Genomic DNA, 15,720 nt, shown 5'->3' on the forward strand with positions numbered 1-15,720 from the left:
TCCTCTCACATACATATATATGTGTATATAAATATGTAAACGTCGATTGAACCGTGCTAGTGGAGACATAACTCTCCTGTCCAACGGGTAAGGGATCTGCACCTTTGGCACGGCAGATTCTTCACCCATCCGCACGAAGCGACGCCACCCATTTACAACGGAAGTGCATTAACTCATGAACCCTTCACACATACGTCTCTGACACCGTCCGACTATTCATGGCGCAATCGATGCAGGAACGGAGCTCTTCCGGTACATCCTTTCAGCAGAAACGTCTGTTTTGTTGTATCCGGAACCGTACTTAATGCTGAGGTCACATTTCCAAACCGGGGCCCGGCCGGGCAGTCTTATTGAATGAAAAGTACGATATAAGAGACAAGGAAACAAGGAAACGTTTTCTATGATAATCATGGGCACTATTTCTGTATATTATTGATATGAATTGTTAGTTTTTCGTTCATACAAACAGCCCGGCCTGGCCCCGGTTTGAAAATGTGACCTAGGCATTTTTCAGAGAACCATGCTCAGGCGTGGTTCTGGGTAGTCCACGCGTATCCAGAACCGTACTTTATTCAGAACCGTGCTCAGGCGCGGTTTTGGATAGTCCACGCATAGCTCTGGGGCTGGGGCAATTTTTTTTTTTACGTTTTTTGATACGCAAAGACTACCCAGAACCTTGCACGGTTCTAACCATGATCTATTCAGGCATTATAGAATACCTAGATAGGCACGGTTCCGCGTAAATCTAGGGCAAATATAGGTACGTTCTACAGAGACTATCCAGAACCGTGCCTGGTGCAAATCTACGTTCTATAGAGACTATCCAGAACCATGCCTGGTCCTAACCATGATCCATTAGACCCAGACAGGCACGGTTCAGGATATGATGGCTTCCATTATCCAACAACAGACTGCAGAAGTATATGATATTCATCTCCCACCTCATTAACGAAGGTCGGGCAATCCATTCACCGCAAACAGATGCGCCGTTTGCGTTACGGTATGAACTACGGTACGACTGCTCTTTTTCTCGGTTAATGCTCCCCGGGGACACGTTAGCGCTGTTGTTTTGCGGGAACAGGGCCATTAAGAACAGATTTACAGCCTTAGATGTTGTCATCGAACACCGCAGAGGTTCGGTGCGGTGCACGAAGAAGGCATAACCAGTACGTCAATGAAGTGTCGCATTAGGAAATGGAGTCTCCTGACACCACGCTTCAAGCCTCCTCATCCCTACTCTTCAAGCAGATCGCTTGGTGACTAAAATATAATATCATATTGGGAAGACAGTACCAAATAGGCAAGGCAGTATCAATTGGCTGGCGTAAAAAGAAGAAACTCCAATAAACGCCTAAAAGCTCGTCCAGAATAAGCTTAGTCCTAAACCTCTGCTTGGAGAGTTGCTCATCTGCTCAGCCGACACAAAACGTACCGGGAAGATGGACGGGCGGATTACAGGCAGCTATTTGCCGCCAACCGCAGGTTTACTATCAATTTGGAGCTCAACTATTAATCACACTCAATTTCTTTTTGTCTCATTCGGCCGGGTTCAATGACATAAGAATGAGAATGAGAATGAGAAGAATACAACTGAGAAGCTATCAATTTGGAGTTCAGCGATTAATCACACTCAATTTCTTTTTGTCTCATTCGGGTTCAATGACATGGGGATGAGAATGAGAAGAATAAAAATGAGAAGCTATATTTTTTTGATGGAAGGACAACCATACAAAACAGACCATACGGTACTTGACCCTTAAGATTAAGGATACATGTCATATCACGTAGCCAGACACATATTTTAATTCTGGTGTGTCGTTTGAGAGTTGAGATCCACTGTTTTAATAACCATTTCATGAGTCTATATACATGTAGTTTTAGGGACAAAAATTTTTGCTAAATTTTTAATTCATTTGATTTGATCTATTGAAATTGCAACAGTGCAATACACGCGGAACAAAAGAATACTGGACTGACAATACTCATTTTCACTTGAGTCTAGTGGGGAAAGTCGTGTAAAGTGCCCTTCCCAAGGGCACAAGATCGGTGGCATGTCAGGACTCGAACCCGGGACCCATTCATTCCGAGTCGCGCACGCTGCCGTTGCGCCACACGACTCCACGAGATACTTACCGTATCACATTTTTAATTGATGAAGGCGTAATGAAGATCTCTCAAGAAATAACAAGAAAATTGATGCTACGTCTCACCTTTAGATGGCCTTGACCGGCTGCATCTTGCGAGGCCCTCAGCTGGAGAAAAAAAAACAAAATTCAAACTATGGAAAACTTTCCCACAATTAAGGTATATAATGTTCCCACTGCATGCAGGAAAGTTAAGCATGATTGATGGTATTCCTATAAATTAGACATGAATATTTGAATATAGTTTTTTTTTATTTACTTCATCGGTCACCACAAAACAAGGCTCATGGGAGCCACTTAAATGTTTTGGGTTACAGAACAGCCAGAGAGGACAGATGTTTGTTGACCTTAGACTTGAAGAGTTTAAGGTTATACTCATAGGGGAAGCAATCACGAGGTAGCTTATTAAAAAAGTTGGAAATTGGTGACTTTTATGTGCATTAAATGCTCCAATTGTACAGCCTCTTTGGGAACATCTTAATCAAATGTGCATGACTGTGCGTATCTTTACTTGAGCTTCAAACTAGATTTTTTAAAAAAGTACCCTACACAAACACACCTGCTGTTTCATGTTATATTTTAGATGGCAGCATGTCATTCTAAACAATGCCACCTGGAGACTGTACTCCACATTGCAAATCTACCATCATTGATATCATATTGCAATGCCGTTCAGTTACCAGCTTCATTTTGCACATCAACTAGTTTTAGTCTTTACCCCCACTAAAGAGATGGGGTGATTAATTATCATATAGGAACCTGAAATATATAGAATATTGCTTATTTGTGTTTTATATAAATTATGCACCCTATCGTGCAAATGGATATCCCAAGGCGTTTTAAACCATCATATATGCAAATGTGAAAGCTGTTTAAGAATGTTTGCCCTAGGCGACTTTTCGTGGCTGTTGCTTTTTAGAAGCTTTGCATGGTCATGTATGAATAACAAAACCTTTTTTAAATTCAAAACCTTGACCTTGGTTGAAGTACTGATGAGCTTTCTGACTAATTTGCATCATCTTGTCTTTACTTGTCTGACTTTTCTTCCCTTGTCGACTTCCAAAAAATGTCTTCACTTTATTTGCATATCCATAAATAGTTTGTGCTTATAAACCTGCATTTCACCTCTGGTCTCTCAGTCACTGACGAAAGCTAGTGGATGCTAGCTGAAACGTCTGATCATTTCCAAAATCATATCCAGTTGCTTGAGTAACTGCTTTTTGGCGTATCGTATTACCTGGATGTCTAACCTTCATCGACGTACTGATGACTATCTCACGGAACTTTTTTAATTAAGGAAGTTCTTAATTAGTCTGGCGAAGACTGAAGCAACGGTGCTGATTTGAAAATCGCTTACGTTGTAGGAAGAAAAACAAAGTCATAAACATACACTCAGTAAATACACTATATGGTCTATATACATTATAGGTGGGAAAATTTGATTCCAACCTTAATGATATGAATCTTTATTGCATGTTCTTGCCCAGATGGGCTAAATGCACAAGAGGACATGCAGCATGCAAAACATGAGTATTGCATACTGGAACGCTGTATTCTAAATGCTAATTGCTAGGAATCTATACATTACAACAATACTATATACTACCTATCATCTACTGTTAGTTGCCATTTCTTCTCTCTTTTTGAAACATTTGGAAACATAATTACATAGTTTGAAAATGTAACCATGATCCTTATAACTCGTCTGCATTTTTGCTGTCCCCCGAGACACGTACGCTAGTATCGGCATGTGTGTAAAACCGATCTACAGTGTCTCGTTGCCTGTGCCGCTGCCATCATGTCATTCATTTTACAGCCGGGATCCCATCCATTACCCCGGTAACGGCAGAGTTCACTAATATCAAGGCCATTTGTCAACGTTTTAGCGTGATTTGGGTTCGGCTGACGGCCGGGAGCCGCGAAATTGGATTGCCTGTTGCCGCTGTAATTAAGACTTTAATATCCACTGATTAGGTCCAAACGGGAGAATTACGCTGCGGAAGATCGAACGATGGGACTGAGTGAGTGTGAGGCGCGCCTGATGAGGGCTCTATCCGCGGGGAACCTTTCACACCGCGCCTTTCACCGGCCCTGTCAGCGTCTACTTCTGCCTGATCCGAAACGTTTGATCAATTTTTACATTACCGCGAGGGTCAATCCTAGGAGTTTCGACGTGACGTTGACAAAAGTTTGTCCCGAAATGCACCCCATAATGAGGTGACAGCTGCGTTTTACACCGTACATCTGCAATTGATTTATTTGCAAACCCATGTCCGAAGGTACACAGAATGTAAAGAGGTGAGAAAATGACTATCATATAGATCTATCTGGTATTTCTGCGTACATTACTGGGCCGGGGTGAATTATTTTTAGAGCAGTTGCTAATGAATAGTACAGCGTTTTAATGATAAGCTACTTTTGTAATTTAGTAGGGATGTATTTTTAAGGTTTTCTAGATGAAGAAAGATCGATGAGAAATTATCATGATAACTACTTCAAAACGTCTGTTTCTTCGAGTATCATAATGATCTATTTACAAATTAAATGTGTCTCAGTTTCTACTGCACACATTGTACAATACACCTACTCGCAATCTCTACTGAACCGGTATAGCTTTTTTAGCGACAAGATATATCATACTGGAATCTCCCATCCCTGAAATTTCTGCCGCACCTTTACTGAACAATGGCTAATGAATAGTGCAACGGAAGACATTTATTGTAAATTTGTAAGTTAATAAGAAGCTAGTTTTGTGATTTTTAAGGTTTTGTAGATAAAGAAAGTTCGGTAATAAATTGTGGCAACTATTAACAAAATGCTGAGTCTTCCAGTCTCATGATTACAAATGAAACTATTCTTATTTTCATTTTCCCCCGCACCCTTTGTACAATACATGTACTTGCACAGTCTCCACTGAACCGGTATAGCTTTTATAGCGACATGATGCATCATACTGGAATCTCCCATCCCTGAAATTCCTGCCGCACCTCTCCTGAACTCGGCGCTTTACTGCACGATGATAGATTTCCGCCACCGTCTGAGTTATAACGATGGTGCCGAGTCTGGATATCGTTATCCCTCATTGCGCCTGGAATAGTCTAGAAAATTCTTCATGGGCAAAAACGATCTCGACTGAAGGAAGATTCGACCAGAAAACCTTTTAGGTTGCAAGAGGAGCCCATAAATACTAGTTAGATAGTCCGAGAAACTTTCAACGGCAATTTGGAGATAAAAGCCGTTAAAGATTTCGAGTAATATGTTTCAGATACGGCCTTTGTCATGTTCCAGACATTTTCACACATTTTCACGTCGGTGAAGGTTAGACATCCAGGTAATAAGATACGCAAAAAAGACAGTGACTCAAGCAACTGGATATGATTTTGGAAACGGTCAGACGTTTCAGGTAGCATCCACTACCTTTCGTCTGTGACACTGAAGACTTGTCAGAAAGGCAGGTTTATAAGCACGAACTATTGATTGATATGCAAATAAGTGAAGACAAACTTTTTGGAAGTCAAAAAGAAAACCAAAGTTAAGACAAAGATGATGCAAATTATTCAAATAGCTCCTGCTGTTTCAGAACAGGTTTCAAAATATTCCTTGGACACTGGTCGGCAGTTGCTTCTGGCAGCCCTCTCTAAATATCTAAGGCATCAACATCGTCGTACTATCATCCTACAATCTCAGACTGAGTCCATTCTTGGTAAAGTCGTGTGTGTGTCCAGCAATATTCAGGTGAAAAGGGCTGCCTTAGATCCTTGTCATGTGGTTGCTTCTGACACAGGAAGGAAGGAAGGAAGGTCTCCCGTGCCCTTATTCAGAGCGTATGGTGGTGCCCATCTCCATTTCTGTAGCCATTGGGCGACACACAGTTGTGCAAGGCACTACAGCAGGGGGCTAGTCCGCTGGTAGTGCCGTGTGTTTGACCTTCCCACACTCTTTCTCATATGTGCTGAGTGCTAAGCAGAGAAAGAAGTGTGTGCAATTTATAGTCTGACCCGGGTGGGTGTAGAGCTACACCCACCCAGGAAGTGATCAAGCTGATCACCACAGCTCCAGATCCAACTTGGAGGCGCCCTAGAGGCGGTCCCAGGAGCAGATGGGAGGACCAGGTTTCCAACGTGCTGGACAGTTTAGGGGTCAGCAGAACTGACTGGAGAGCGCTGGCAGAAAACAGAACATCCTGGAGGGACATGTCTGCAGCCGCCATGCATCTGCCCTGATGCTTGCGGCTTGATGATTGTATGCCCCGGCCGGGGTTTGAACAGCACTCTAACAGTTGAGCTATTGCACCGGTTCTGACATAGTATGCTTGAAAATTCTACGGCATCAAAATCGTACAACGACCTTCGCCGAATGTGACCGTACACCGTAACGTAACAAACGCGATACCCCCGAGCTTGACACCGCGACCTGGTTGTATAAAGACCGCCAGTGGGGGAATATCCTATACATTTCGTGGCTTACCGAACTGGAAAACGCTATACGACTTAATCGCATCGGAATTTGATATGTCACTTATTAGCTGTAAACTAGATGGGACTGTGAAAGATACGTACAGGGGTGACCAGGGGAATGGGCACATAAACATTCATTGGTGTTTAGGGTGAATTAGACAAATCCCATGTATACATGTAGGACACGTATTTTTATAAGACCAAGGCCGTGGAGGGCACATGCACACATCTCCATATGAAGAAGAACTTTATTGAACGATGGTACAATGTATGGCAAACTACATAAAGAGAGTAACAAACAATAAAATAAATGTGTTGAATAAGACCTAATGCCAAATAAAACCTAACATATCTACATCATAATTATTCAAATAATAAGGGATATCACAGGTCTTTGATAAAGTGTTGCAATCGAGTGGGCTAATCACAAGTTTCGGTATTTTTTTTAGTAGCAAAGCATTCCTTTATATGTCTACCTATTTTTGAGATGTGGGGACCATTACATGTAAAGATATATTCAAATCTGTCTCCAACTTTGAGACTCTTGAAATCTATTGTACCTGATTCGAGAAATGTGAATAGCTTGTTACGTAACATATATTTGGTACATTCCATATATTAGCTTCGGCAACTGTCAAGCAACTTCACAACTATATATATCAGCGCAGAAAAGCGCATTACCATCCCCGGGAGAAGGTTTAAAAGTTGACGGTATTCCGGGCACAGACTGGGCGGAGTCGGTCGAAGTCGCCTGGGTGTTTGTGGCGCCGATCTTCTCGCGAACGAGTCGATCCCAAACGTTACGCACAGACCCAACTGTACTCCATGGATTAACTCTACTGCCTTCACGGCAACGTGCTGTTGGACGGGAACGTAACGGTTCTGTTTAGTACCCCATGGGCCTTCTTAAACGATTATGAATACTAGAATTCGGCAAATATAGTAGCCTCCACGACGCTTACAAAGGAAGGATAGTAAACAAACGGCAAAAACAGTAGCCTCCACCAGGCCTCCCCAAGGGGTTATGGAAGGTAGAAAGACTATGCTCAGTGATTACCCAGGAGGTCGGGACGCGGTTAGAGTAACAGTTTCACGGGGAAGTAGTGGCCCAACTCCCCTGGCAAAAATTCTCCCCATAGCCCGCGTAGTTAGCCTGTTAGACTTTAGGGTCTGGCCACAGAGGGCTTAAACTGTGTACAGTTTCCCACAGGTGATCCACATTTCCAATTAGGGCAGTTCCTGCAGGACGTAGTCTGGGTTACACCAGTCACTCTTTCCTGATTCTTTAAGCAGTGCGTGGAGAGTGGGATTTACCATTGATGGTAATTAGAAAGGGAGCTTAGGATTCTACGGTCCCCAACTATGGAACAACCTGTCACTAAAAAACGCCAGACTTTGGGATTGGTAAAATTCAGTCAGGAATTGTTATGACATGAATGTATAGAGAGGTGAAACTGTGTGTGTTCTTTTGTGGTATGTCATCATGGTTTTTTTATAATAGTGTACAGTCTGTTATTTTTTACTATGTATGCACAGCTCTGCCTGAAAAACGGGTTTTTATTCAATCTGAGTGTAGTTGCTGGTGAAATAAATAAACTTAAACTGGATTGCCAGCCAAGTCTGGTAATGGTTGTTTTTTGCGATAAAATTTGCTAGGATAGATTTTTAGCGGGTACTATAACCGTTGTAGTTAAATTTCGCTTTTTGTGGAGTAAGGCCTGCATATCTAACTTCAGGTGCTATTTTAACTATAACTAGAACTATAACTATAACTAAAACTCTCAAACTCAAACTATTACATATCAATTACATATCAAGTCCCAGGTACGTCTTGGAATGTTCGTCTAAACACCAACGACGCCCGCCAGGTAATCATGATATACATCATATATAATGGTATATGATGATATATGATTGTTGCCTAAAGCATCAAATGCCAAAACCAACCTTTACCAGATTTACCTTGCATTGGCTGTCGTTGCTAAATACCACTTCTACATGTGGTGAAGCCTACTGGGGAAGGGAACAACTCTAGTGGCCACAGTGGACTTTTTACTGCTCACAGTTGTTACAGGAGAGCCACATCCCTTATTAGGGGTGTTACAGTGGGAAATAGTCAGGGTTACACCAATTAGTCGGTCTGGGAGGGGAACAGTTATGGTCACAAACGGGCTTATAAAGCACGCTGGAAATCCGCAACCCTTGTTAGGGCTGATACCGCAGGAGATAATTACTCTCCAAGCAGAGGTTGTGGGGAATGATCGTTACCTTTTTATATATGGCCGGGTGTTTTTTTTTTTTGGTCGCTACACCCCGTCGGTGGCCGCGGACCTTCTCTGGCTAATGGATACTGCCTGGCCACTCTGATACTGTCTTTTTGCCACCACCGAAAGGGATCTGCTTGGAGATAATGAGGTATCGGAGATTTCCGACTTACTGGAATCCGTGGCTTATTCCGGGAAGTGTGCAGACCTCGGATAATTACCGCTGGTTTCCGGTCGGATTCTGATACTCTTGGCCTCTTGCCACTCTGCCTGTCAATCGTCCCTCCACCCAAGTGCTGTCAACCTACTCAGCCATCCAAAGCAATATTTCCGAGCCCAGAAGTAATGAGTGTTCCACCAATCACTTGTGTGATTTTTACCTTCGCCAAGAAGGTTATGTTTTCAGAGGCGTTCGTGTGTCTGTGTCTGTGTGTGTGTGTGTGTGAGCACGATAACTCGAGAACGCCTGGATGGATTGTCTCGATATTTAGTAGGTGGGTAGGTCTTGATGAGACGTGAAACTGATTAGATTTTGGGCCACCTAGCGGTTTGTTATGGTACTGCAGCTGAACTTCCGGTTTTGATATCTTGTGATCTAGACATGCTAGGCTGACGAAATTTGGATGGTAGGTAGCTCTTGTGATAGGGAAGAAGTGACGTGAGTTTGGGCCCCCTAGCTGCTTGCTCTGGAACTGCAGGGGTGTTAGTTGAAAACTGCTTAAAGGCGGATAATTCAAGAACCGATTGATGGATCGTCCTGAGTTTTGGCATGTAGGTAGCTGAAGTGATGCATGACATAATAATATTACAATTATGCAAATATTAATGTAATTTGCATAATTAATGAGGAAATTCTATAAATCAGCTGCATTCCATGATAGGACTATTCAAGCTTGTGACATATGTAATTCAGAACGTCAGAAATACAGGAAGATATTGATTATGCAAATGAAGACTTAATTTGCATAATTAGTGAGAAAATGTTATAATTACATATTGGTAATGTCTGGAATTTCATACTTGGGATATTTGAAAGTTATGTGAAGGTGAACATAATTAAACATAACTTATTCAAATAAGGACCTCATTTGCATAATTTATGAGGACATGCTATAATGGCATGCATTGATAAGATAAGACTGTCTTCTGGTATAGAATATGATCAGCAGATATAATTGATGCAATATAGGATCCTATTTGCACAATCAGGGGGATTAATCTATTATTTCTTAGTCATAAAGGCTAACATCATTTGGCGAAGGTATGAGATCGTGGAACTCTAGTTTTAAACTTAAATCGAAAAGATGGGCTACTTTCAAATTTGTTTAAACATACAGTGCGATATACAGCATATAGTAGCCGTATACCATGAATGTGTACTCTCCAAGCAGAGATTTGGGTTTCGGCTTATTTTGGCGTGTTTTTAGGCTTTTCTATCTGGCAGTTTTTTTGCCCTGGTCTCTCTCGTAAAAGAAAGTGCAAAAACGAAAGCCCGAAAAAAAGCCTAAAACACACCAAAATAAGCCAAAATCCAAACTTTTGCTTGAAGACTAGTAATGCATTGTGACCGTTTATCTGTAGTCCTGATATAGGTATTTCTAACCGGTGCGAGTTTCACTGCAAAATTCCTTATGCATTGTCACACGCTTGCTTCCTTCGTCTGAGTTCGTCAGTATATACACATGTGACCACTCCACACTGCTTAATGAAAAGAGGCCATTTGCTTGCAAATCTCCCCCGACTCGGCTGTAGGTGTGCGTCCATTACGGACAGTGGTCGACGATTGATAGTGCCATGAAACGCCGTATAGTGATTGATGGTCTTAAGTCAAGTCATAGCCGCTGTCAAACGGCCCACATCACAAGTCTACCGCAGGCCTGGCGTTAGATGGAGCTAACAGTGTCAAATTCAAATTTTATTCGGTAAGGCTCTCGCGGGCAAATGCGCGAATTTCGTCCCTATTACATACGTACATAACGCATTAAAAACAATGATTGGTTACACTCTTCATTGTACACATGAAACATGGCAAGCACACAATTAAAATATTTCGAAAACAATTACACAATTAAAATCTGTACACAATATGCGGTTACCACGTAGGGTTTAGCTACTAGTAGATAACTATACAACTACTAGTGAATTGTCTTGTTATAGAGGCGAACAGCGCAATGAAGTCTCTTAGTCCGGCCTTTAGGTGTCTACTGATTGTCACGATATGGTTCCAATCGGCAATTTCCTCTGGCATGTCAAGTGCTGTTTGTAAGAAGTGGACGATGTTGAATAGGGGGAGGTGTATAATGTACGCTAACCACCTAACTAGCGTCAGATTCTAGCCCATCTGTCTGTTTTGTCATCTACAGAGGTGTGCCGTTGGATAACGCCGAGAGTCAATTACTGTTAAGCATTCGTATGGTAGGTATAGTGTGGAACAACCAAACTGCTTTCAAAAAATAGACTCACTGGAACTTTCTACTTTTTAGTTATCTGACCCACTCCATCAGAGTACGTGACTACATTTGAGCATGGACCAAAGATTGTAGAAAGTCTATATCGACCCCCGTCCCGGTTGAGAGAAGGATTGGCGCGCAGTGACGGAATGTAACATCGCTTGACGCAGAATCAATTAAAGTATGTACAACTGTATGGCGTGGTTTAGTCTTTGTCTTTCACTTGCGCTTAGTAACGTTTAACGTCTTCATATTGTGCGAACGTGTATCCGTGTTAAAATATCGCAGAAACATCAAGCTAATTTAGACCCATAAATTCACAGATCGCAGGTATCAACTGTTGCGTTTACATGGCAACGCGATGCGTTCTTGAGATGTAAAAGCCGGAGCGATATCTCGAAGCTTTGGCCCTTTTCTCTACGCTAGAACTGATCCTGAAGGCTTACTCTCCTGCACTCCCCTTCACTTAAAAGTCGACAACATTTACATCTGCCCTTTGCGCAAAGTGGTAAGCCCGGGCATTGATCCGGTCACAGCTCACCCACTTCAAACGAAAAAGTTTTCCGATAACGCTGGCGGCCAGGTTAACACCTCCGGGCCGCCTCCGGGGCGGAGCGGTGCCGATCAAGCCGGGCTCAGGGCATGGAAAATGCACATTTTTATTTTAGGTTACGTGACGGTTTTGCTTGAACGGTTTTTTTACCATTTATTTACCATTAATTTGTTAGGCCGGGCTCGGGTCATGGAAAATGCACATTTTTATTTTATGTAATACGTGACGGCTTTGCTTGAATGGGTACCGAAGAATCCGTTGCTCTTGTGCGAATTGAAGCAAAAGCCCCGGTGTCTTTTCCAGACCATGCCATTTGTTAGCTACGACAGACCAACAGCTACGGGAGAGAGAGAGAGAATGAGGGAGAGAAAGGAGAGAGAGAGAGAACGAAATGAAAAGTTAACTGAAAGAAAATCCAGAGTCAAAGTTGGTGGTTTCCTATCACTGCGACTTTTTTGTCTGTCTGTTTTTTTTCACGTAGCCAAAACATAATACACTTCCCACTGCCTGTAAAAAATTATAAATCATTTTCTAGTATAGTTGAGTAACGTTTGAGTTTGCCCGATTGTAGGAATTGGGTCAATCGAATGATTTCTTCGAGGTCCGATCCCCAAAAACCTGCCACGTTTAATTTAAGTCCATCGTACCTTTTTGATCGGTCCACTTTAGGCATTAACTGCCGATCGTATTGGCAGACAATATAATGGGTGACCACCCAAAATCCATACAGCGAGCTTATTCTGTTCACATATCAACTGCCGATCAATAGACGGACCAAATCAGGATGGAGCTGTCCGGCAATATGTCAGAGATGTTGGTTAGAGAGCCATTTACCATGGTAAAGATACGAGTAAAAGGTCTCATAGACTTTTTTGAGGCGGTTAGGGGAGTGGGTTGTAACTTTACAGTGTCCCGGACACAGTATTAGATGACTTTTTACCGCGTTTGCCTCCCCAACCGAAGTCAGGTACCCGTTTTAGACCTGGATGGAGCAGGAAAATATGGTTAAGTGGCTTAATTAAGTGAGGTAAAGTTACATTGGCGAGGTCTGCGAAGCTGATGTGTTACGCTCAATGGTGGTTATACCTACTATACAGATGCAGCAGCTGGTGTGTTACGCCGAAGGGCAGTTCTACCGGCTATACAGATACAGAAGCTGGTGTGTTACGCCGAAGGGCAGTTATACCGGCTATACAGATACAGAAGCTGGTGTGTTACGCCGAAGGGCGGTTATACCAGCTATACAGATACAGAAGCTGGTGTGTTACGCCGAAGGGTGGTTATACCAGCTATACAGATACAGAATCTGGTGTGTTACGCCGAAGGACGGTTATACCGGCTATACAGATACAGGTACTGATACACAAAGTCTTGCCAGGAATGCCAGGGATCAAACAACCTCTTGATCATGGTGTCCTATCGCCTATATATCAACTCAGCCATTCTACGCCACTTTATTTACCGTGAAACATCATCATGTCTGTATCCACACACAGAGACTGAACAGATGACGCAGATGGTATAACTGAGATACGGCTCCAATGATGAAGCACGTGCACCTTGAAGTGTCATCTGCGACTCATATTTCAGATGACATAAAATACCGAGCTGTCGCCACGGCCCGCGCGGTTCGCGAAGGAGAACCTCTATCAAAGACACGAACTTATTACAAATTATCCATCAACGTCCGGCGGGCAAGATAAGGCAATATCGCACCGGCCGGTCGCAATGGCCGGGGAAGTTGGGCCAAATACTGCAGCTGCCACATGTGTGAGAGGTCTGGGGTTTAGGGCTAGGGGTAGAGTTAGGGTTAGGGTTAGAGTTACAGTTGGTATGATTGTTCAGGTCTAGAGTTACGATTAGGGTTAGTAGTAGTAGTAGTAGTAGTAGTAGTAGTAGTAGTAGTAATAATAGTAGCAGTTACTGTAGTAGTAGTAGACTGGTTTATTGAGTACATGCCTCCTGGCAGCCGTGGAGGGCTGAATCGTGAGGCTGTTTTTAAGTACAGACGTGTCAGTCTAACGAGAATTATACATTTACAGTTAAGATCGTTACAGTACAATGTTAAAACTTGCTTGTTCAATCATTAAAATTTTATAATTTTAACTCTCCAAGCAGAGGGTTAGGTTAAATTAGGTTAGGTTTAGTCTCCCACATCACGACTAGACCCCTCCCACCCCTTGTCTCGGGTATATTGAAAAGTAGAGTCGGAGTCATGTATTTTGCAGGATCATGTATCCGGCTCGACACCGGGTCAGCCCATCCTCAGGTTGGTGGGGATTACGCTGTCCGAGAGGCTGTCCACCGATTTACGTGTTCCCGGGAGATCTCTACTGCTCCCCACACCATCTGCCAGGAATTGATTCTTAAGGAACATATCGGTTTACTTGGAGTTACCTTGATGTGAGACATGTCACCGTGGTACCGACGACAGAAATGTTTTACACCTCTTTTCCCAAGAGGCAGCACTTCGAAAATTCTCAACAAGGACACGTCTTGCCACCTCCACCGAAGCAAATCACCCTTTCTTCCTCCATTCTCCACTTCTTAGGAGGAAGTTCCATGCTAAAAGCTTCTTTCCAAGAACAACATCACTATGGGATAATAAGCTACCTCGTGATTGCTTCCCCTATGAGTATAACCTTAAACTCTTTAAGTCTAAGGCCAACAAACATCTGTCCACTCTGGCTGTTCTGTAACCCAAAACATTTTAAGTGGCTCCCATGAGCCTTGTTTTGTGGTGACCGATGAAGTAGATTTAAAAAAAAACCTAAAGATTTGGCATATTGCTTAACGAGTTTTGTGTGCTTTACTTTGTCTTTTAAGTCATATTTTGCCTCATATTCCAATTATAACATTAAGGTTCACACAAATCCATGTAGGTTGTTGAGATTTCGGTTTATTTTATTTGAAAGTGATTCAGTGTCACGGTTGCTCACAATCAGAGGCAGCCCTGTACACAGAACAGACTAAATTTGAAACCACTCAGTATGGTTAAGACCGTTTTCATCCTTTTGCCTAATAAACCAATCCACTGACTTTCATCTCTTATACAAGCTTTCTGGGTGGTTATTTCCCAAAAATGTTAACAAAATGTGAAGCTCCACATCAAGAAGATATGTCCAACACATGCGGATTTCGCCCAAAGCGTACAGATATTAAAATATTAATGCGAATAGAATACAGATTTAGAATGACTTTATCTAAAGATGATTTGGCGCCATAATTCCTCACCGTCAGATTTAGAGACATTTATGATCATCTAAGAGAATTGTACGGAGCACGATATGAATGAAGCCAACCGCCGCGAAGACAATAAAGATTCAAAGCCACCTAAAGGTCACCCACGCCAATATTGAAGACATAAATGTAATCTGTGGAAGTACAACAAAGAGAGGGTATATACTCACCCAGGCAGAAGTAGATGACCACACAGATGACCAGGTCTCTCATAGCCATCATGACCTCTGGTGTCAGTACTCACGGGTACCTACCATAAAACAGGGAAAGGGCAGGACATTACAGAACCGTACGATCATCATCACTTTCAAACTAATCCTAATCACGTTTTACTGCATGGCGATATTTATTAAAGGCATTTGTTTTATCTTCGGTGATAATTCTTTTTTGCTTCCCCTGAACAGCTCCCCATCCCTCGATAAAACTGGTTATATTATTATTTGCTGAGTTATCTCGGCAGCACGTACCTGGGCCCGAAATACTGGGGGCATGTGCACGTTAGTGCACTCAAATTTGGAGCTGTGCACCCAATTTTTTCTGTGGGTGCACTGGTGCACCCAAATATTTATGTATGTCGAGATTGTATACTATAGTAGTATATGGCATATTCTT

At 42.5% G+C, this 15,720-nt stretch overlaps 1 protein-coding gene across 1 annotated transcript in view; it reads right to left on the bottom strand.

Moving 5' to 3' along the window:
* The window catches only part of LOC109465170 (procollagen C-endopeptidase enhancer 1-like), a 20,056-nt gene extending 4,729 nt beyond the window's left edge, over window positions 1-15,327 (bottom strand). Inside the window, exons 1-2 of the mRNA XM_019762316.1 lie at window positions 15,279-15,327; window positions 2,211-2,252 (exon numbers count right to left, since the gene is read on the bottom strand). Coding sequence (XP_019617875.1) covers window positions 2,211-2,252; window positions 15,279-15,327 — 91 coding nt within the window. The remainder of the gene's footprint in view (window positions 1-2,210; window positions 2,253-15,278) is intronic.
* Window positions 15,328-15,720: the final 393 nt, after the last annotated feature.

The sequence above is a fragment of the Branchiostoma belcheri genome, unplaced genomic scaffold, assembly GCF_001625305.1.
Source record: "Branchiostoma belcheri isolate BF01 breed outbred unplaced genomic scaffold, Haploidv18h27 scaffold15, whole genome shotgun sequence".
In the NCBI taxonomy this organism is placed as follows: domain Eukaryota; kingdom Metazoa; phylum Chordata; class Leptocardii; order Amphioxiformes; family Branchiostomatidae; genus Branchiostoma; species Branchiostoma belcheri.